General features: G+C 44.6%; 1 protein-coding gene across 2 annotated transcripts; it reads right to left on the bottom strand.

Annotated features, from left to right (window-relative positions):
• Positions 1-3: 3 nt before the first annotated feature.
• trak2 (trafficking protein, kinesin binding 2) lies at positions 4-23,364 on the bottom strand. 2 transcript variants are annotated; one of them, XM_071901186.2, is made up of 16 exons: positions 23,310-23,364; positions 17,836-18,047; positions 15,830-16,018; positions 8,127-8,203; positions 7,901-8,017; positions 7,580-7,798; positions 7,414-7,492; positions 7,166-7,296; positions 6,938-7,012; positions 5,978-6,115; positions 5,453-5,532; positions 4,564-4,704; positions 4,089-4,393; positions 3,420-4,001; positions 3,210-3,309; positions 4-3,091 (listed from the first exon to the last, which is right to left on the bottom strand). In XM_071901186.2, the coding sequence occupies exons 2-16, from the start codon at positions 17,888-17,890 to the stop codon at positions 2,287-2,289; spliced, it is 3,093 nt and encodes a 1,030-aa protein (XP_071757287.2). In that variant the 5' UTR covers positions 17,891-18,047; positions 23,310-23,364; the 3' UTR covers positions 4-2,286. The 2 variants fall into 2 exon arrangements, with proteins under 2 accessions (XP_071757287.2, XP_071757289.2); XM_071901188.2 differs by lacking the exons at positions 15,830-16,018; positions 17,836-18,047; positions 23,310-23,364 and adding an exon at positions 13,984-14,053.
• Between the last annotated feature and the right edge of the window lie 154 nt (positions 23,365-23,518).

Genomic DNA, 23,518 nt, shown 5'->3' with positions numbered 1-23,518 from the left:
CTCTTTGTTTCCATTGCTTTATTTTAAAAAACAGAGGCAACTGAATGATAGCCATGAGTATTTTACAAAGGATCATAGGCTTAGAGGGGAGGCATGAGGAGGTCACAGGACAATTCATATTTTAACAAAAGACATAAACCTGAACGTCCTCCTAGATAACTCATAACCGCGGGGCTTTAGCTGAACACAGTGGATCTGACAACTATAGCACACCTGATATGAACAGTCTCAATGCAGCTCCCTCCCTCCCCCTCCTCCAACATCAAACTGAAGCTCTTCTTCCATTGTTAAATATGTTACAGCTAATTACGACGAAATGCATCACATATACGCGCACACACACACACAAGCCAACAGAGTAATTCATTTCTTCAAAAATAAAAAGTTTTGGTTCGATAACAGTTTTTAAAAAAACACAAGATTTTGGATTCCCTTTTGTGGGTCTCTACGTCTGGAAAGCAAACAAAAACAACTGCTACATATATTAAAATCTCATGATGAAATGTTAGCTGACATTATTACTATAGCCTTCAATAACGAGTTAAACTTATCTAACTTAATAATAATGCTAAACTTATCTCATTAATATCTGTCAGTAATATACGTTTCCTATACTTCCGACAGCGATGTCAGTAAATTAAGGGTTAAATAAGTAAAAGTGCAGTAACTGAGTAGTCCGGTTCAGTGGATGGACAGATGGAAGTGACAGCAGCATGGAAGGTTGAAAGGTCAGGGGTCAAACTGGGGTTCAAATCTAGGTCCCAGTATCTGAAAGCCCATACTGCATACAATTCAGTAGGAGATATGATGATGGTAGAAATATACATCGAGATGTTGCATTATATGTTTGTATTTGTCAGTTTGCAGAGCACATGATTTAACAGGTAGTATGCAGTATGAACTTTCAGATGTTTTCTCACATTTCCTAGGTGTTCAATGGACATGTAAAGCAATAACGCCATCTGCTGGCCAATAAGAGAAGCACACACGACCTTAAAATAACCCAGAGACAAATAACTGGATGTGATGTACAACCAAAACAATGCGCCAGTGGTTTTCTCTCATATTAGAACCTGAACATCTCATGGGCCTGAGATAAGGATGGTGGCTGGAAACGAACAAAATAGTGACACCCACACAACAGTGCTGGCTTCCCCTTAAGGCCTCTTTCAAAAAACAAAAACAAAAACACAAGACCTGAAGAAAAAAGGCGGATCTTTCGGTAAAGAGACCCGTTCGTTCGCCTAGCGGCCGACCGGGACCCCGGTACGGACCCCGCCTCACCTGTCTGCTGAGAGGTGCATGCTGGGACCCGTAGGCCGATTCTGACATGCCATGCAAACAGACAGGGGGGGCGCATTGCACATGGAGAGTCACCTGACATCGGCACAGCAAACGTCAACTAGAAAATCTTTATAATACTGGAGAGGCAAGGTCTGTGTACAAGATTAGCCTGGCAGTTTGGCGCCTTCTACTGGGGGAAACTATAAACTAAGAAGCTATCACTTGTCTACAGGTTACAGGTCAAGTCAACTAACACTTACTCAAAAGAGCCTTCTATTTCTTAAACAAAATACAAGCAAGGTGAATCCCTTCTCTTACTGTAAAGGTCATAAAACCATTGAGTTGGCCCTGCTATAGAGAAATGGCTAGCATGATGGCCGTTTGTCTAAAGACTAAAGCTTTTCCGACCCACGACAGCACAAGCCCTTGAAACAGTAAGACTCTGGATGCTCAGCCTTCCTCTCTTTACCTCTACTTCCATCCCTTGCTTTCCCTTCCGCCATTAATAAACATACAGAGACTGTGCTCTCCCTTTCCCTCTTTCACCTTTTTCCCTCTTGCCCTTTATCCAACATCCACAAACCCTCATCTACTTACGTGCGATCCTTTCTTCACCGCCCACCGCTCTTCTATCTGTTTGAACATCCAGAGCCTCACAGGAGAAATACAGAACCGATCTGAGATCCACACACTGCTGAGAAGGTACTGAGCGTGGAATGACTCATTCCCAGGCGAGCTAAGGCCTTTATGATCAGCGTCTACACACACAGACACTCCGGTGTCAGTAAAAACAGTCAATAACATTGTGCTTTAAAATTAATTCATAAAAAGGAGGGATTATTCTGCCCACTGGATGCCCTGTTTCCTCTCTCCAGACACAGGGAGGAGGAGAGGTAAGGTAGGGGGGAATGGGGTGGGGTGGAGGTGTACAGGAGGAGCAGAGGGAGGAGGTTCATGTTCAGGAGTGTGTGCGTCTCCCCTCCCGCTCCGCCCGCCTCCTCCTCAGCGTTTGGCTGAGCTGGGCGGGGGGTGGGAGATGGAGGCGAGCCGGCGCCGTCGCTCTTTGAGGTCTCCCCACGGCGGCGGGGGGAGGGCCAGGGAGGTGGGGTGAGGAGGAGGCGGGGCGGTCTGGGAGGAGTGAGCGGCTGACATCCCTGCCCGCGCCCCGATCATGGCCGGGAGGCTCTGGTTGCGCCTCAGGCCGTCCAATAAGCTCCCTCCGCCCGCCGCCACGAAAGTGGCCGAATCCTGGCGCCGCAGCGGGGCCTCGGACTCCGCCCCCTGCAGCACCTTGGCGAACCCCAGCCGGCGCAGCCTCTCCACCAGGCTGACGCTGGCCGCGTCGGGCCTGGCGCGGCCAGACTTGGGGGGCGGGAGGAGGGCCGGGGGGACTTGGGAGGGGCTGGGCAGGTCGGGGCGCGGGGCGCGGCCCAGGTTCAGCCCGTAAACGTCCTGGAGGAAGAGCTCCGCCGGCCGCGATGCCAGGAAGTTGTCGGCAGGGAGCGGGCGGGACTCGAAGGGCACGGGGGAGGGGGCGGGCGAGTGGGACGGGGAGTTGGGCGGCGTGCCGGGGAGCAGGTGGAAGAGGGGCTGCCGGGCGGCGAGTTTCGGGGAGGGAGGGGGCGTGTCGGCGGAGACTTGCGCAGAGATGCCCTTCTCCAGGACCAGCTTGGCCAGGCTGCCGGGGGGCGCGGCGGGGCGGCGGGGGGGGAAGGAGTCGCCCAGACTCAGCCTGCAGGGCGTCACCGGGGTGCTGGGACCCGTCCGCATGGAGCTGGGGGTGTTGGCCGAGATACACGACTGGGAACTGACGGACAGAAAGAGACGGACAAGGAGAGGAAAGTCATAATGTCATTCACCACTGTATAATATTAAAAAGTAGAAATGCCACAAAAATCTTCATCCTGTGTAGAGGGAGGGGTTACCTGGAGGTGACCTGGGTGACGTCAGTGGGGTGCAGGATGCGGCAGGTGGTGAAGGTGTAGGTGGAGAAGGTGGAGCTCTGGCACTTCCCTGGGTTTTGGACTAAACACACCAAGAAAGAACATCATGAGAAAAACAATCTTAAACCTGATATTGTCCAATTTCAACACCCAAACATTAAAGTGTTTCAAGTGATATTTCAAAAAGCTCACCAGAGGAAGACGGTGTTGTGGATGTGGAGGTGCTGATCTGACTCTGTGATTGGATGGGAGCTGTGGAGACTCCGGGAATGGGCTGAGTTGATAGGCTGGATGTCTGCATGATGCGACAAGGTGCAGGAGTCACAAAGATTTCAGATCTGGCCGAAGAGGAGGAGAAGGAGGAGGAGGAGGAGGAGGAGGAGGAGGAGGGTGGGTTAGGTGACTTCGGCAGAGTGGGAGACAGAGGCGGGACGGGGAGCGGCAGGACGGGGAGCGGCGACACTGGACGCTTCCTCTCCTTACTGTCCTCCGGCGTGGATGAGAAGCGAACCTTGAAGGTGATGCCTCCTTCCTCCTCCTCCTCTTCCTCCTCCTCCTCTCCCTTACCCCGCTCTGCCGCCCCCTTCTCCAAGACCGCGTCCCCCCTCCGCCTGTGCTCGTCATCCTCCTCGTCCTCCTCCAGGTCGGTGAGGCGGTAGACGGCGTCCTGGGGCAGCGGGCGGAAACCCTTGGTCACCACGCCGGGGTGGGGGTCCAGGATGGTGCCCAGGTGGGGCTTGGCCAGCTGCTGCCAGTGGTGGAGGGTCAGCGAGCCTGACAAAGCATAACGCAGTTATTTGATAGATGTATTTGATGTATCCATTCACATAAACTCATATAAAAAAAATAAAAAAAACTGACCTTCCATGGGCTTGACGATCTGCAGCTTCTCGGGCAGGAAGGTCTTGAAGAGGCTGGAGGCGAAGGAGAGCTCTGACAGGTTGGAGAAGGAGGAGAAGGCGCTGCCCATCGGCGAGCTGCAGCCGCTGCCCCCCCACTCCGGCTCCGCCGCCGCCCCCGCCAGGGCCTGCAGCTTCCGGTCCCGCTCCGCCTGGAAGAACTGCCGCTCCGATAGGAAGTTCTGCCGCCGCAGCGACAGGCGGTGCAGGGCGCTGGTGAGGTCGTTCCCCCCCGGACAGCCCGGCTGGCCCAGCCGCACCTCGTCTCTGCACACACACACAGCTTAGTTTAGTTTCAAGATTATCACATGCTTTATCGAACTGAAAGTGCATGTCTTAATCTTCTCCCCTTGATTTACTGCACTGGATTTAAATAAATTACAAAGAGTCGATATTCTGCTCTTTTACAGCAGACGTTAGGAGCGCTTGTTGCGTACCCCTGAGCAGACTGGAAGGGCTGTGCGGTCATCACCAGAGAGCTGTCCCCTGACCCGGGGATGGGGGGCGTGGCCGAGGCCGGCCGCGACGCCGAGGCGTTGATGGAGCGCACCGTCTGGAAGACTCGCTTCTGGGTAACTCTGCAAGGGGATGGGGGAGCAGAGGTCAAAGGTCAGAGCCTGGGGTCAGAGATCAGCTTGAAGGCATTAAATTGAGTATTGAACCAGGATGTAATTAAATAAATGAAAAATTGACGGCCATATTTCATTTATGTCATATGCATGGAAAATATATAGAATAGAAACATAAAATTATAAAAAATATACACCGAAATTATACTTAAATATTGTTGATAGTTAGGTCTAAATTAAAGATTACAGCAACCGGATTAGCCGTTACATCCATGACATTGGATGCAAGACTGCCTCATGTTAATATAATATCTACTAAAGATATGAAGCATAATGTTGGGATATTACTGATACTAATTAAGACTGTAAATGCTGTCAGTTAATAGGAATTACACCTGGTTGGTTGCAGTGTGACTAAGGCAAATTCCAGTCTGTTGTGTGAGAGTTGGGACAGATGGGTGAAGCAGAAACCATGGCAACACAGATTTAAGTGGCAAAGGAGAGTTGCAGCTTCATTCCCATTTGTGATAAAGGAAGTAAATGTGGATTATGGACTTAATGTGTAATGGGAGATAGATCATATAATAACAGTTTCTGTTGATGCAGTTTGAGTTTCTCTTTCCTTTGTCTGTTCAGCCATGGTGGCTATCACTGCTCACGCTAACTACCCAGTTCTTCTTCTTCTGTTTATTCCAAACAAACCGGAAATGTAAACCAGGTAGAGGATTTTCCCCCAGTAAAATGTGGGCTGGCTGACCTTTGGTCCTGAACAGCCGTCTCTTCCTCCACACTCAGCTCTCTCCTCATGGTGCCCTCGATCTCTGCTGCCAGCGAGTCCTGCAACACACACACACACACACTCAATATACCATTTTGTGTCCTCAGTTGAATTATATATACCAGACACAAAATGGCTGTAGCAAAATGGCCAATCGGGACATCAAGTGAAGGAAAAAGATATACACCTTCAACCAATGGTTTAATATACACACACACACACACACACACACACATACCTGCAATTTCCTTAACCTTATCTGCTGATATTAGATGTAGCTTTATCTCCATTTATTTGCTATATTATTTTCAATATCTTTATTTGTTCAATTCTTCAATACCCACTATTTGTCTTATTTATATCTATATTGTTCTCTTTGCTGTTATGTTGAGTGTGTCTCACCATAGTACATTAAGTTGCAGTAAAGGTCAAAGAGTGTGTGTCTCAGCACAGTACTGTACATTAGAGGTGCAGTAAAGTTAATGGTGTGTGTGTGTGTCTCACCATGGGGTAGAGGCCGTAGGAAAGCTGCCGTCGCATCCCGACGGAGGGAGTGTTTTTACTGCGAAGCTCCTTGATCTCCTCCTGTGACTCATGGAGCATCCCCACACACTCCGCATTCCTCTCCGCCAGCTCGTTCAGCTGCAGCACGCGCACACACACACACACACACACACACACACACGCAGTGGTTATTTAGCATGACTACATATAACGATGTACAGCAGAGATTCTGTATGCAGCCTGGTTTATTCTGTGGCAGTAAATATAGATTAGCTCAGCGATCATTATTACCTAAAAAGTTATTAAATTTACATTTAAATGAGCCAATTAATAAAACTGTTTATTCAACTGTTAATAAATGAATGTCTTTATGTAATGAATAAATTACTGAATTTATAAATTGATTTGCACAATGAACTAATTATTATTCATTAAAAGATGAATAAAAATTCAAGCAATTAAATTTAAATGAGACAATTACAAACACTTTATCAAACCATTAAAATGGTAATGAAATGAGAATTCAATTTCAAAATTCTCTCTTTATTCAATGAATAAATTACTGAATGTACAAATCAATTTGCAAAGCAGTTTGTAATTCCATTTACTTATGTGTTTTTCCTTTTCATTTTCCATCTCACAATTCATTTGTCTACTGCTTTACTGTTTGCACTTTCTGCTTGGGTGACACTTTATTAATAGACAACTTCAATCTTATTAGATTACATGCACCCAGAGTGCCAAGCTATTAATAACGGAGAGTACAACCCACAGTACAGGCAGGCAAGGTTATTATCGTAAACTGCAACAAAAACAAGTGTGACCAAAAACAACTGAAATCAAAATGAAAGCCTGCTTCCAGAATGTGAGTAAAATAAAATAACAAGAACCACTTGAGTTGCCTAACATCCCGCCATAAGGGTTCTAACTGTGTGTGTGTGTGTGTGTGTTGGGACCCACCTCTGCGGTGAGCTGCCTCTGAGCATCTTTGGAGGCCTGCAGGTGAATCCTCAGCTCTTCTTTCTCCAGAGCCAACTGTGGAGACACAAACACACAACACCGGCATGTAAACAAAGATCAACTAGGGAGCCAGAGAGCTGAGCTCACATTCAACTGAACTGATCATTAATTAGATCTATGCTTTATGTAATCTGTACTAGTTCAATGGCGCCCTCCATCCCTCCTCACCTCCTTCACTCTGTGCTGCAGCTCTACTATCTGGGAAAGCAGCTGAGCGATTTCCTCCTGGTGTCTGAGCAGCTCCTCGCTCTTCTGAGACAGTTCATCTGACAGACACACCATCTGGCTGTTGGACTCACCTGGAACACACACACACACACATGCACAGGTACATATAAACACACCGACACAGTTAAAATGACCATTCCAAACCTGAGAGGGTGTGTTTTTTCTATGTGTGTGTGTGTGTGACTCACGGAGCTCCTTGACGCAGTCGCTGACCAGCCGCTGCTCCTTCTCCTCATAGGTGATGGTCTCGCACTTCAGGTGGCAGGCCTGCAGAGGAGAGGAACCACTTAGCACTTCCAACATCCAAACCATACACCATTCACCATTTTTTTGTGTTTGTGAATACCCCCGTACCTCAGACCTCAGCGTCAGGTTCTCCTCCTCCAGCTCCTGCAGCTTGCCCTGCAGCGCCTCCAGCTGGCTGAGGGCGGCGGCGGCGGTGCCCCCCCCCGGCGGGTGCGGCTGGCGGAGCGGCGTGGAGCAGCTGGAGTCCGTCTCGCTCTCCTCCGAGGCGCTGGCCACCATGCGCAGCAGCTCGTCCTTCTTACTGAGCTCATGCTGCAGCTGGTGCACCTGGACAAAGGGGAGGGGTTCGGGAGTGGGTATTTGCATGTGTGTGTGTGTGTGTGTGTGTGTGTGTGTGTGCATGAGTGAGTGTGTGTGTGTGTTAGCTACCTGGTCCAAGGCCTGTGCCAGCTGCTCCTCTACGGCCTCGTTGCGTTCCTGCAGCAGGTGGTTCCTCTGCAGCAGCGACTGGCCGATCCGAGCTGCCAGCTCCAAGTCCCGGTCCCGCTGTCCAATGAGAGCACAGGACACCCGGGGTCAGTCAGCCAATCGGATGCTGTTGCTCGTTAAGAAATACCTTTCCAAGTGACTGTACATTCTTTAAGAGGGCGCCTACCTCAGCCAAAAGGTGTGTGACCACATCGATGTCATTGTAGGTCTTGGTCATCTGCTCCACCCGGTCCGCACTGAGGACTGGACACAGAGAGGCAATATAACTTTTCAGACACACACACAGATACAGACAGACACACACCAGCATGCAAATCATACCACAAAATGCATTCCGGGACCTCCACACAACAAGACACTCACTGAAAAAACTAACTGTGATTTACTAAAACAATCACCACAAACTAATGGACACACTTCTGCAGCATGCCAGTTTCACCTAGAACCTAATAAAGTGTTCTGACCACAAGCAACTTGAGAAGCCCGTTCATTTTCTACAGCCAGTGTTGACCGCAGTTGCCTCATTTCCTCATTTCTCTGCTTGCTAAAGCTGGCTGCAGCTGTGGCTTTGACCTTTCATCAGCAGGCAATCATGAACTAGTGTTGTGTTATACTGCATGTCGGGTTTATTGCAAAGTAATCGGCCAGCTCATATCGGATATGGGGCAATAACATTGCAATGTGGTTGCTAGCTAGTAGAGCTGAACAATTCATTAAAAAAAATTTAAATCACAATATGAACATCTGCAATTTCCAAATCGCAGAGGCTGCAATTAATTGCTTAAGAGAGAGAGAGGCGTCCAAAATGGATTTCTGAAATAGGTGTTTTAGAGCTGCAGGTAATCTTTGGTCCATGAATCAACAACAATATTAGTGCAAACCTTTCATCGTATTTAAACTCAGTAAATCCTGCACACTGACATCTATTTTTTTTTAACAAAATCACTTTTCTTTAAACAATTTTAAAGTTCTAAAAGATTTATGGCGAGACATACTTAAACTAAAAGCAGTTTAAAATCACAATTGCAATCGATTTTTGTCAATATCTTCCAGCTGTAGTTGCTAGTGGTCTGAACGTGGAGTAAGAGCTATTACACAGACATACAGAGCCCAAACACACACTATATTGTGCCACTACAAGCTGTGAAGAGTGGCAGACCTAGGCTAGGCCATTCTCTCGTCTGCTGCCATCTACATGCAAGAAGCAGAGAGGGGCTCCAGGTCCACGGCTCCGGAGTGGGAGCACTAACGCGCTCTGATCCCAGTTAAAGTGCACCTCTCTGGGCCACGCCGAGAACTGAAGCCCCTCTCTCACACTGGAGCTACGGGAGAGAGTCGGAGAGCTGTACAGGCAGATAGGGAGGGAGAGAGGGATACCTTTGGAGAGGCTCTGAGAGCCGGGGTGGGAATAGGAAGAGGGCTCCAAAGCAAGATACGCTAGAGAGAGAGAAAGAGAGAAAAAGGAGAAAAAGTTAAGAGCAACCTGTTGGTTAAAGGATGGATGGGACAAAGAGAGCAAGAGGGAAATGAAAGAAGGAAAACTAGCAAAGTGAAGCGAGAGAGAGAGAGAGAGAGAGAGAGAGAGAGAGAGAGAGAGGGAAGGTGTGGGGGCGAAAGCTGAAGCTTGAGTACACCCATTTCAAAAGAACCATTAGTTGGTCGAGAATCAGAGAATCTACAGAGTGATTAGTTTGGTCTGCGTTTAGCACCTGAGTGGGCGTCACCAGCGCTGCACCGCTCCCCCTTCCTCCTGTTTGAAGAAGAGTGGCAAGTCTAATCATTGAGCCTCCAGCTTTTCCAAAGACGCCTCCATACAAATAAACAGCACATACGCTAGAAACCGATTCAGTTCAAGCACACACACACTCACGGTGGATCAAAAATAAACAAATCCCACTACAACTTTCTCTCCTGTGTCCTTTTCAGATTTGCCGCAATCTCACAGCGAGATCGCATTAGATTTCAATGCTTAGATTAGATGAAACTTTAATGATTGCCGTGGGGAAACTGAAACGCTGCAGCAACAGCAAATAATAGGATTCAGTACAGAAACAAAGGGATGAGATAAGAATAGAGCAAATAGAGTGGTATCAAACACAATGTAACCGACAAGTATGAGGTAGAAATAATGAATACAGAAGATCATATCACATAAACAGGTCTACAGAAGTCTAGACTTACACAATCCTGACAATATAACAACCAGTGTACACTGTAGCATTTGATAGCTGTAAACATCCTACATGACAACTTCAGTTCTTCATATCATACTAGGGCTGCACAGTTAATAGTATTTGATCATATATATCATATATAAAAAAAGATCCACTAAGTGCAGTAAAATAATTTTGTTCCTCAAATTAAACAAATAATCGTCATTAGTGAATGTAAACAATATTTCACAAAGTTATCAGGATTATCATTTTAGCCATAATCGGGCAGCCTTACACCATACTAAAGCCCAAAGGCTGCTGTATGTCTACAATCATGTTTTCTGTGATTGGATAACATTTCACCATATTATGCTGCACATCTTCGTGGCTAATTTTTACTCTCCTACTTTTATTCTGTAAATTCAGTCTAGTGAAACAGCCTACTGATCAGCAAAGACCACATGTAATAGAAAGTGAGTGCTAGACAGCCTCCAGAGGAGCAGCACGAGAGCAGAGTAGGTCAGATGGATCAGCGGCGTCCAGTAATCTGAGGCCCACAGTGACCTCTGGATGTGGACACTGCCCCCCCACCCCCACCCCCTCCGACAAGCAGTGGTTAAAAATAACCCCTGCCCAAGAGGGCTATCTCTGTCATACACAGGAAGACAATACACGTGACATGCATATAATCCATCTTGTTACTGTACACCATTTTACCCTCAAGCGCACGTACGCACATGCACAAACACACACACACACATATGCCTTTACCTGCAGGAAGGGGCATGTCATCACTGTACCGATGCATCCTCAGTTATGTCCACAGTGTCGTTTGATCATATTCTACCACACTCTTCCTCAACAAACTAAAACTCCAATGCCATCACACACACACACACACACACACACACACACACACACACACACACACACACATACAAACAGGTGGGGTCTACCTGCAGAAGGAAGTCACTGAACTCAGTAAGCAGAACAATCTGTCGGACTGTAACATCCCATCAGTTGCCAAATCGTATTATGTCATTTTGATATCGACATAACTTCTTACACACACACAGCATTTTAATGTGCAATGGTCAATGGATGACTTATTAAGAAACGCTGCAGCCCTGGTTGGACCTTTGGCACCAATAAACCCTGACTGGATGGATGGATAGACAGAAAGATACACCAACATTTATTTGTTTGTTTATTGGGACATTTTAAAGGGCCAATTTGGAACTGCAGCATGATGCCTCCTGTTCAAACAAAGTCGTCTCACTGCTTGCTTTGCTTACCTGCTGATTTGTGGACATTTTTTCAGCCGAGACATTTTCTCTCAGCTTTTTCTGGAAGGACTGACGCATGCAGTGGCATCAATAAAATATGTCATTACTTTTGTTAGTAGTTCCTCTAAATATCACACTCAAATAGAATTATCCAAAAACTATAATCGATTTGTTTTGGCCATAACTAGTCGTTGTCTCTCACACTGAGCTAGCTTCAATGAGAAATGGTAGAAAAGTTGACTGTCTGGGTGGAAGTATTCCCTCTACTTTTGATTTTATTGAGCAAAATGATGATGAGAACATTGGATATCAATGCTGTTTACTTTCCCTGATCAGTCAGACAGAAGTTGAGTTATGCTGATTTTTTTAGATTAAGGAAGGATACAACTGAGAAATTTGGTGGCGTAACATAAAAATAATATAATGTAACAATATTACTTTTGAAATGAGTACTGACTGACTGACTGACTGAAATACAAATTAAAGAGTCCATTATTGGTTTTCTCTATGGGATGTGAAAGTTGGGGTCAAAGGTCAAGTTTTAAGGAGCAATACATTGCAGCAATAAATATATAGGACAAACAATTTTGCCACTTTGAATGACATCATTCCCATGTCACATCAGGCTATATTCCGTGGTAGGTATTCCAAAGCCATCTTTTCAACAAAGCACATAACCATAACCCTGGGAATCCTCTCAAAACCGACTGCTTCCTTACGTTTTTGCTGCCGATGTTGTTTGTGAGGTTGGATCAGGCGTGAGACACGTGCGACGTCAAATCTGGTGCTTCTGCTGATTCCCAGACTACAAAGTATTAGAATCAATTACGGTCTGATCCTCTAAATCTGGTCCATGTGATAACGCTCTGACACTGACCACACAATCTGCTTCTGGATAAAAATCTTACGTCACTTATAAAACCCAAGACACCACTTCAACAGATCCACAAAACAGTACAGAATATTTAGCACTCTTGAACTCTTGAGCTAAATTTCATCTGCTGTAACTAAAATGTTCACTTGCAATGCCTGTATCATCATATACAAGTGTTCAAATATTTCGGCTGCTCAATCTGTCACCACTGTCTGAATGTGTTAAAGTGACGGATAAGAATAAACCAGTCTCCCCGGAGCATTCTCACGTCCCTCTTGGCTTTGGCCGGGTGGCATTAGAATATTAACATGCCACGTCTGGCAGTCGTGCATCAGGCGCTATTAATAGTCAAGGTTTGCAGAAGCAGAGCAAATGTGTCACCAGGCGGCTACCCGATCCCCCGAGACTCCCTTACTGTACCCCTTCTCCCAGGACACGGACCCACAGCCAGGTCACACGTGCGCCGCCATAAACACATGCCAGAACAAGATGGCACTCAGTAAAGCGCATACCTCCACTGATGCTATGCAACTGTCAAGATATGCCAGTTCCACATATTATCTGTTGAGCGGCCATTAGGGCTGCCCATCTACCACTAGACCAAATTTTGGAAAAATTAGCAGGATGGTTATGTCTAAAGTGGAAATTAGCTCTCCAGTGCCCCCGTGTTGTTTGATTGGACCAATAATGCACGCGTAACAGCAGAAATTCTCTATGATCTGTGCAGGAACTTTTGTGTCCACGGCCCACAGTGGGTGCTCTGATTCCAAAATTCACTAGCCAATTTCACTATTTTACCAGCTCAACTAATATTAATACTTGTAGATAGAGGATAGATAGAGGATAGCATAGATAGAGTGCCTCCTTGCTTTCAAACTTTTTATTAAAGTCCATTTGCAAAAAAGAAGCTCATTGGACTCAAGGGTAAAAGAATATTTTTAAAAACGAAGCTAAGCCACTTTTCTTCTATGTGCAAGAGTTAAAAAAGCCTTTATTTTTCCAGTTTTTTTTAATTCAACAGAACTTCCAAATGATGGTTGTTTACCTGCTAAAGCAGCAGGTAGAGAAGACAAACTTAGTTACAGCTAAAATTGAACAGCATTCGGCTGGTGGCTGGAGTTCATTTCCCACTTGGCATGTGTGTATTTTTGTGCGTGTGCCTCCACAAAACGAAGAGGCACAACCTCAACATGACTTTGATGCAGTTTTATGGGTCGGACATCAGCAAAGGAGAAGTTAATGGACTGTCAGAGAATTCTGGGAAATGCTGATGCACTCGCAGCGTGTAACTCTGAGAATCAGGTCAGGTCAAGTATATTTCATAAACGCTTTTAACAAAACAGCTTTATTGCAAAATGTGTGTGTAAGAAAATGGAACGCAAGTCACCTCTGACTGGTAACACTGATACCGCCTACTAGTTTGAATGTAAACAGAAACACTCGCTCAGACTTGCCCATTTCCTGTCCGTTAAGGCTTGTACTTATGCTGCATGGCCATGGTTAACCACACACACACACACACAAACATACACACACAGGCTCACATACACATTGTCCCCTCCACCCTGCACTTTTGTCACATTCTGAATGACCTTGCAGCAGTGACACAGTCTCTCCCTATCTCTATCTCTCTCTCCCTCTCTCTCTCTCTCTCTCTCTCTCTCACACACACACACACACACCAAGCACCATCTTAACGCCTCGGCTCACCTTCCATAGCGAAATGATCATAAAGCTCCTCATTGTGGAAGTTTAAAACCGGCATGGCCCGACTCCTCTCTCTCTCTCTCTCTCTCTGCCGTCCTTGTCCTTCTCCTCTCCCTCTCTCTCTATAAGTCTCTCCTCCTGTCTTCTTCCTCTCTCTCTCTCTCTCTATCCCTCCTCTTTCCCTCCCTCTGTCCCGTGACTCTGGCCCTGTACTCTCATTGCACTCAGCTGCTCTTAACTCTGGCCGGATCACTGGATTCCTCATTCTTTCTCACGCATGCACACACACACACTCATTGACAGAGCTGTCTAGTACACACAGGCAAAGATAAACAGACACAATGACAATCCTGTGCCAAATAATAACCAGGTCAAATCCCTGCGTGTTTAATTGAAGAAAAACTGTCCTGAATACAGTGAAACCCTCACATGGCTAATGCACTGAGACACACACACACACACACACACAGCTGGTTTAAAGTGTACATGCTCACCCCATGGACACACACACACACACACACACACACACCATCTGCTGCCTGATATCATCACAGGCTTGACCAATCAGAGAGAGACAGACAGAGAAAGAGAGAAAAAGCTACAGATAGTGGCAGGCAGAGAGAGAGAGAGAAAAAAAGCTGGACTAGGAGAAAGAGACTATATTCAATATCTTTAAATTTTACCATTTTCAATTTTCAAATATCAATGCGATGTCACGTTGTCCATGTTTGGTCAATTATACACTGGAATAAGAAAAATACACCAGCAAACAGTTTTTTTAACAGAGTTTTAGGGTGGATTTTCCCCATAAAACATCAATGGAGCATATCTACGGTGTTTCTTCTGTAATTCACTGTGACAGTGCTGCTTGGGGGGTCATTTTAGTTTTGGTTCCATATCTGTCTCGGTTTTCTTTCCCCCCCCAAGAATGGTTCTATTGTCGGCTGCCACGCTTTTCTTTGGATATGTTGTAAGAAAACAAATTAAAAACATTATGACTGCACATCTGGTGTTTTCTTAATCACATCAAATTTCTGATTTTCTCACACCATTCTACACAATTATATATGCAAGCTCAAACAGTGTGGCCGACACACACACTATAAACAATCAGTCAAAGCATGATAATTGTTGCACTCTTACCAATACCAAGTAATTGATTTTTCATTTGCAGCCATGGCAGACCGATTACAGAATCATGGACTACAACAATCTGGACTTTTCATCGCTGATATCTACAAAACAAACACTCTTTCTCATTCTCATTCTCTCCACACAGACTGTCTCTCAGATAGATCTGGGGAGCACACACTACCTGAATTCTAACGCCAAAACAAACCAAAACAAACATGGAGGTGGAGCATTTTTCTTTCCAAACTCTTTTTTTTCTGTCTAGTGCTCAACACTCATTGGCTATTTGTCTCCATTCAGATTTGAGTGGAATGACCAGCTCACACTACAGGAAGGACGTCAATACTTATCCAGATGTGAGTCATAAAAATCAAACATGTTTGAAATAACGGTAAATGGTCCCGACTGGATCTGGATAAAATTAGTAGTTTACGGAGGTCACATTTCTGGGTAATGAAGTCCTTCAAACTTTCACAAATTCAAACCGTTATCTCTCGCTGCCACTAGGGGCTGCCAAAGTGCAAAGTTGCCTAGTGTAGCATTAAAGCCCTGAACTCTCACACACTACAAGATCACCTGCACGACCGACCCAAACTAGCGCAGACTCACTCCGATCTCGAAAATCAGTTGTGATGCCTCATCCGGGCTATAATCAGATCAAAAGCTGTGTAATTTACATCTAACACACACACACACACACACACACACACACACTTACTCATGTAGCGGAAGGTCTCCTCGGCCAGCATGGGGGAGATGGCGTTGTGGGGGCCGGGGCCTTCGTCCGGAGAGCAGCTGGGGGAAACCACCCAGTCCTGGCTGTCCGACAGGTAGACGGAGCCCGAGCCGGCCGAGCCCGAGCCCAGCGAGGAGCCACGGTGCTTCCCGCTGCCGCCCAGCCCCTCATCTGGATATAGACAGAGAGAGAAGACCTTTCACCGTCCCATAGACACTGTTTGCTCTCCCAACAGTTATTAATGTTAGTTCAACTCTAAATTACCGCAATGACCGACAATTAGTGTTATTATATTACGGGCTGATACATTATTCAAGCAGGAAGTAATGACTCACTGTATAATGTAATAACCAGCCAATAATAATATCATTTGCTACTAATCTTCTCAAAGCAGTACTTAGATTATTGACCTGCTATTATCTAATAGTTTTATTACATATTTCTCAATTTCTACGGACTGTCAGAGGGAATAGGATGGTTAGCTTAAAGTCGAGATGAAATGAAAAATGCCTTTTTAACCCTTTTAGATCACATCCCCGGTCATATTGTGCACCTATATACCAATATATGCCAAAAAATCAATTTCTTTGTATTCTTATATCAAAATTCAATCATGTTTTCTTCCTGTAAAACAAAATATGCCATGTGCTTACGTAAGCATGCCCATAACCAATTTCAACCAATAATATCATGACATCCACCCATTAGCTAGCTAGCAACAGCATGGTACTTCGGTGTGTCTTCGGGTGTTATGACACGCCCACTTTTCAACGTTCAAATCAAATTCCTCCCAACGTTATGTCCCGCCTGTCTTTCCTGTTTCACTCGGAAATACGTCACAATACGGAAGTTAGATACTCTCGAAATGCCGTTTCATCTCGACTTTAACGTTTACACTGCATTTATTCATCAGTTGGCGGAGGCTATAATCAGCTAAAATCCTGTAATGTGAATCACATGATGACTGATTATACTCAAATGAAGCAAATTCATCATTACCATCTCATCATGTATCACAAACACAATATAAAGTAAATGAATGATGAGGTATGATGTTTTTGTTCAAGACTGTGTAGCCCTGGTGAGATGAAGGAAGTGATGTCAGTGTTCTCGCCTTCAATGTCTAAAGAAGTCAAACTGTTTTTGAAGAGCATGTCAACATATGGGAAATAAAGTGCCAAATATGTTGCATTAAAAAAAAAAAAAAAAAAAAAAACTTTCAGATTGCAAAACTCCTGATCATTTTTCTATAGGAAATGTCCAAAATGATGACTGTCCTTTTATTGTGTGGTGATGCAGGTATTTATGGACAAGATGGAAAACACAAATGAAGCCCAAACATTGCGGTAATACAAAATTGCTGCACAGTAAATTTGTGATAATACAAGCTATACAAATAGTACAAATATACCCATTAAAAACAGCAGAATCGTGAAAAGTCCTGTCAACTGCACAGCGACTGCCGAGTGCAGACACCGGACACAGAATGAATGGATGTCAACAGTGATGAATTCATAACTGAAATAAATGGAAGCCAATGTGTATCTGCTCAGAACAGCGCTGAGAGCAAGTGCGGGCTGATGATGATGCATTTGACTGTGTGTGCACGTGTGTGTGTGTGTGTGTGTGTGTGTGTGTGTGTATTCCTTTGGCTCAGCCACTGTACAAGCCAATGTCCTTCCGCCTGAGCAAATATGTGGTTTACTGGGACAGACAGAGCTAACTATAGCACCAGGCTCCAAGATATAGCCACCAAGGTTGGTACACAACTTACTGTACATTGGGGCAGCATGATATATCATTTGAATATTTCTATGGACCTTTCAATTGTCTGGTTTTATGCCTCTATAACCTTTTGATGTAAGTCAAAACTTTTAGTAGCTCTACAATAGTAGGGGACTGTCTACCTGATGCTTCTCATTCTCACAGCAGAGAATGAGACGCCGTATCAATACTAATTGATACGTAACACACCACAAACATCGTACCTGTCTCCGTGCTCGACTCTTTCTTCTCCACCGCCCGGGGTTTGACTTCAAACATGTCCTGTCCACAGAGTGGGCGGGGCTCCCCACTCACTCGCACACACACTGCCGGACAGGAAAAGTGGGAGTGGCTATCGCTGCGTCATTACATCCTGTTCCCCCGCTGGTGGGCGGTGCGGTGTGGCTGCGCTGGACAAACACACACACACCTTTACCTGCAAGACAGAGACAAGTGTTAGTTTAGATGTCAAAGACGTTATTTAACCCAAGGGATGCCGGGTTGACGGGTTGACGGGTTGACGGGTTGACGATCTAAAAAAAGGAGAACAAAACTGATATTGGTGGTAGTTGTCTTAAGGGTGATTAAAATTTCAACTGAATTCATACAAATGTGGTTGATGAAATATGTGGACAAAAGCTAAAAGAGCTGAAAAAGAGGTTAAAACTGTGGTGGAAAATAGGATCTTCATTGACTGTAATTTTCTTTCATCATCAGTATCTGCAGTAGACGCATCTCTGACTCCAGGCTGCTGCCAACATTCATCCTCTCTCTCTCCTTCCCACTCAGTCGTTCTTTTTGACATTTAAACCCAGATGAAAAAAAAAAAAAAACCACATTCCTCCCACACTAGTACTCGCTGCTGGACACTTTAACCATCGATTGCCTGGCAACTTCTTCCCTGCTGGCCTGGGTTTGATTGATCTTACCTGCCAACATTGATTCATTATTTTCATTCAACCTGTATTTAAATCTCAGGAGACACATTGAGGATGCTGTTCCTCGTTTACAATGGTGCCTAGAATTACAATGAGCGATTAAAAACAACATTATCTAAATAGAATGTAAAATATATATATAAAAACAGACACATTATGTCACAAATACATACACAATCCACAGAAGCTTGGGAGGCATACATGCAAATATACACAACACAGTGCAAACACAATCAAAGTGGAAGATAAAGAACAGGTATCAACAGGCTATTTAAAACAGCTCTAGAGACGAGATAAGACCACTAAACAGACTCACAGGTATCGGCGTTTCAAGTTTTCATAGGTTTTACAAATTATTCCAAGCGTAAGGAGCACAGCAGCTAAAAGCAGTTTTTCTATGTCCAGAATTGACTCTAGGAACCTGAAGCATGAAGTTGTTGGAAGAATGAGTCTGGTAGGGCCCAGGGCTCCAGATTAAGAGCTTTGAAATATAAGGACGTAATCTCCAAATCTGAGCTTTAGAAATAAATAAGTGCCGGTGCTCGTCCCGCCTCACAGGTAGGGAAGGCCAGCCTGCATTTCTATACAAAACACAATGACGCGTTCCATAAGGATCACCAGTAATAAAACGTGGGACAAGGGTTTAAGTGTAGAAACATCCGCATTTCTATAGATTACAACACCGTAGCCAAGAACAGAAAGAAATACTGCTTCCACAATCCTCTTTCTGCAGAACACTGGGAAGTATGTATCTCAATTTTTTGACAAGACTCTCAATATGAAACTTAAATGACAGAAACCATCTGACTGCAACGGAATCAAAGTCAATGGCTGAAAGCTTATGCAGGAGTAATGCATGATCGACTGCATCAAAAGCCTTCGACAGGTCAACAGAAACAGCAGCACAATGTTGTCTATTATCCAGAGCAGACACAATGTCACTTAAAACTAGTGAAGTGGCAGTAATTGTACTATGATCATTAGCCGTAAAGCCGGATTGATAGGGACTCAAAACAGCAGAAGTTGAAAGAAATTATTTAGCCACTGGGATTGCATCAATTCACTGTGAACCCCGGCCTCATACTCAGGCTAAAGGCAAAGTCTTAAAAACCTAGAGGATTTCTACTATCGTCTCTGCCTCAGCCAGTTTCTATGCTATAAAGGCAGATTTCTAGGCTTTTGTGCAGTCATCCATTGACAAATCGACACTAACAGCCTAGTAGCAAGATGCAGGCCAGCTGCTGTAACTCCCATGCGTTTTCATTTCCATGTTGTGTGCCACATACTGTTTTAGGGGAGGGCTGAGGAGCAAGACGGAGCCCTCCTACATCCTGTTGTCTAACGCTCTAGGGACTTTTCCAGGCCTTAAAGGGATGACTGGAGGGAGGGAGACGGGATGCGCCTTCTTAAAGGGATGGGCTCCCACTAGAGGAATGGGACAGAGACACATTCTAGGCATTTGACCAGCACAGGACATGTGCTGTTTGAGACAATGTGGTAGCTAGGTGGCAATCTGCGAGATTCTTGGGGGGGTTTTTTGTCCAGTACTGACGTCTTTTTCCTTGGATTTTCTGTTGATGTAGTTTGAGTTTCTGTAGGTGCCGCTCTTTTCTTTGTCTGTTCAGCCATGGTGGCTATCACTGCTCATGCTAATCTTCTGTTCATCTTCCTCCATGTATACCACAACCCACTGCTGCCGGAAACGTAGAACACATTATTTCCTGTGCACCAGAGGAATTTTCCCAGGGAAGAGCTACCCAACACTGGATGTTTAGAACAGCAAATGAACTGGGTATAGATTGAATATCTATTGTATATCAATAATCAATAAGGAGTAGTAAAACAGACAGTGGATTGTTACTTTAATACGGATGTTGTGCCCTATACCCTACACATCCTTTACTAAGCATGTACAACTCCAAATGCCATCTGCTTTGTTGACCTCGCCGCTTGGCATGTGGATGCGGACATGCCTGTGTGCGTGTGTGTGTGTGTGTGTGTGTGTGTGTGTGTGTGTAAGCATGTCTGTGGAAGGAGAGAGTCCCTTATTAACGTTCAGCCTCCCCTTACATAACAGTGGAGCTGAAACTGTTTGGTTCACAAAGCATATTAGGGAATATCACTGTGAAGCACACAATGCTACAGCCTAAACATGTGTCTACCATCACAGCCCTGGTAGACATAGTGACACATCGATACTGGTCTTTCATACACCGACAGGTAGTGGAACAAAAGAGATTTTACCACAACCACGCACAGATATATTATACTGTATATGGTCGTATTTACATTAAAGTCGAGATGAAACGGCATTTCGAGAGTATCTAACTTCCGTATCGTGACGTATTTCCGAGTGAAACAGGAAAGACAGGCGGGACATAACGTTGGGAGGAATTTGATTTGAACGTTGAAAAGTGGGCGTCATAACACCCGAAGACACACCGAAGTACCATGCTGTTGCTAGCTAGCTAACTAATGAATCTTAGCCTCTTAGCTCTGTGCGCTAAAAGTTGAAGATTGATTGATGGGTGGATGTCATGATATTATTGGTTGAAATTAGTTACGGGCATGCTTACGTAAGCACACGGCATATTTTGTTTTACAGGAAGAAAACATGATTGAATTTTGATATAAGAATACAATGAAATTGATTTTTGGTATTTTTTTTGGCATATATTGTTAAATAGGTGCACAGTATGACCGGGGATGTGATCTAAAAGGGTTAAAAAGGCATTTTTCATTTCATCTCGTCTTTAAGCCTTTGAGAAGAAAAAAAGAACACTTCTATGCAAAAACCTTGTATATGTCTTGTTTTTAACAGCTATTGACATAAGTAATGGGTAAACAAATTCTGTATCCATCATAACAACATCACTCAGAGGCATGCTTCATCTTTTCCACCCGATTTGAAATGCCAGGCCTGATCATGTCTGTGTGCTTATGAGTCATCCCATGACTAAGAATGTCCCAACTAGACAAGTTCTTGTTTATGATATTGCCTAGCCTTCTGCTCTGGAGAGGTCAAATCTGGAATATTGGTATTTTCAATTAGCTAGCAGGATGGGTATTTTACCAGGCTTGATTAAGTTCTTGACAAGGCTAGACTAAAACATTCAAAGTTGGGCTAGATTCCAGACATTAGTGGTACATTTTGGATTTATGTTTAATTGAACACAATTTCTATATTAAAAATGTTCTGACCTCAGTCTGGAATATGCCAAAAAATGTTGATAACACAAGACTACATTGCACATAGTGTTCTAGTAACAAGGTTCTAGCACTGGAGGTGAACTTGTAAACCCTGCAGCATCACACACAAATCATCACTACTCTGTCATAGTTGTCACATCCCAGGGGGGCTGTCTGCTCCCATCATCCTTTCACAGACTGCTGCATCATCTCCTCACAGTTTACAACCCAAGCATTCAGCTGATGCTTTTATCCAGAGCGACCTACAGTAAGTGCCACAGTTTGTATATGTAAATACTCTAATTGCAAGTAAAGAACAGAGGTAAATGAACAATCCAATGCCAAAAACTTCAAAGGAGAGATGTATTTTCCCTTCTACTCAGTAAAAGTCAAAGTCAGCACTACTACTGGCCTGACTCTCATTACGTGGCAGGGTGATGCGTGTCTCTATCTCTGTCCCATCACAACATCTTAGATTTGACAAACTGGCCAGCACGTGATAGCATGGCTCAAAAGAAAAAGGACACAAAAAGCAGCACGTGACACTGGACCAGAGGCTCCAGTGACTGCACAACCTCCATAACCATCAACCTCTAACTGGAACATTAACGGACATTCCCAGTCATGCCTGGCCAAAGGAAACATACAGGAGGGCGTTTATCAAGCATAAACAGCAACATGAAATACTTAGCTGACTGCCGTTCTCTTGTATGAAAAGGTCAAGCCACCTCAGTTCATAAATCTGAGAGCTTACTTATCTGTAAACGTACTGTACATTCCGGTAAAACATGACTTTTTACGAGTCTTCAGGAGCTAGACCAAGCAGTAGTTATTTCGATTAAATTCTAACTTGTAGACCTCTACAAGACATGCACTTTTGCCGATAAACAAGGTAGCATTGACCTGAGAGATTTGTGAATGGAGTTTGGCCTCACGTCATTAACTTTAACCACGTTTCGGGGCTAGGTAACCCCATGTTGGACAGAGGAGAGGACAGGTACGAAGACTGACAATGCAACCTTTCCTGGCACTGCCATGTCGTAACGGTACCTCGCTAACACTTTCGTTTCCAAATAGTCACACATTGCACATTCATCCATCACGCTAGCTGAATGTTTATTAAATGTATACACTTTGGTCGTTTAGCAAACCATGTTAGTCAACAGTTAACGTTATAGTTAATTTACAGGTCTGAGAGGCATCACTGCTTTTTAAATTCTTTCACATCTATCGCTAGCTAGCTAACATGACAAGTGACAGAGAACACAAAATAGCTAGCGTTAAGAGGAAATGCCAACGTCAAATGAAGGCGGGGTAGATGAAGTTACCCCTAAACAAAGTCTGCTTCAGATTAATCTTGGATATTGTTGTGAAATAACGCTGAACATGTTTTTGATGCTGGGCGAGGATGACAGCTTCACTAGTATTGCTTGGCTAACAGCAGTGGCTAACGACGTTAGCTCCCACTAACAGCTCAATTAGAGCAGCATATGTGATTTCAATCCACAAACCCAGTGCATTAAATCTCAGACAGACATTAACAGAAGATGATTCAGTAGCATGAAGCTTACCCGTTGACAATATTATTCAACACCATGGGCAATTCCAATGGTACATGTGGTCCCTGTCAATCCCTTCACTAAAATCTCAAACAATGGACGGATAGGAGGGACCTTTGGGCAAACTGTTGGGGCAAATAGCTACACGCATCATCAATTTGCGCCAGTAAAATCAGTGACGTTGTTATCACGCGCTAGATATCTGTGTCAAATTAAAAGTC

This window comes from Centroberyx gerrardi, chromosome 21 (genome assembly GCF_048128805.1).
Source record: "Centroberyx gerrardi isolate f3 chromosome 21, fCenGer3.hap1.cur.20231027, whole genome shotgun sequence".
NCBI classification, from domain to species: Eukaryota; Metazoa; Chordata; class Actinopteri; order Beryciformes; family Berycidae; genus Centroberyx; species Centroberyx gerrardi.
Note: the sequence above shows the minus strand (reverse complement) of the source record. Positions and strands in the feature narration are given on the sequence as shown.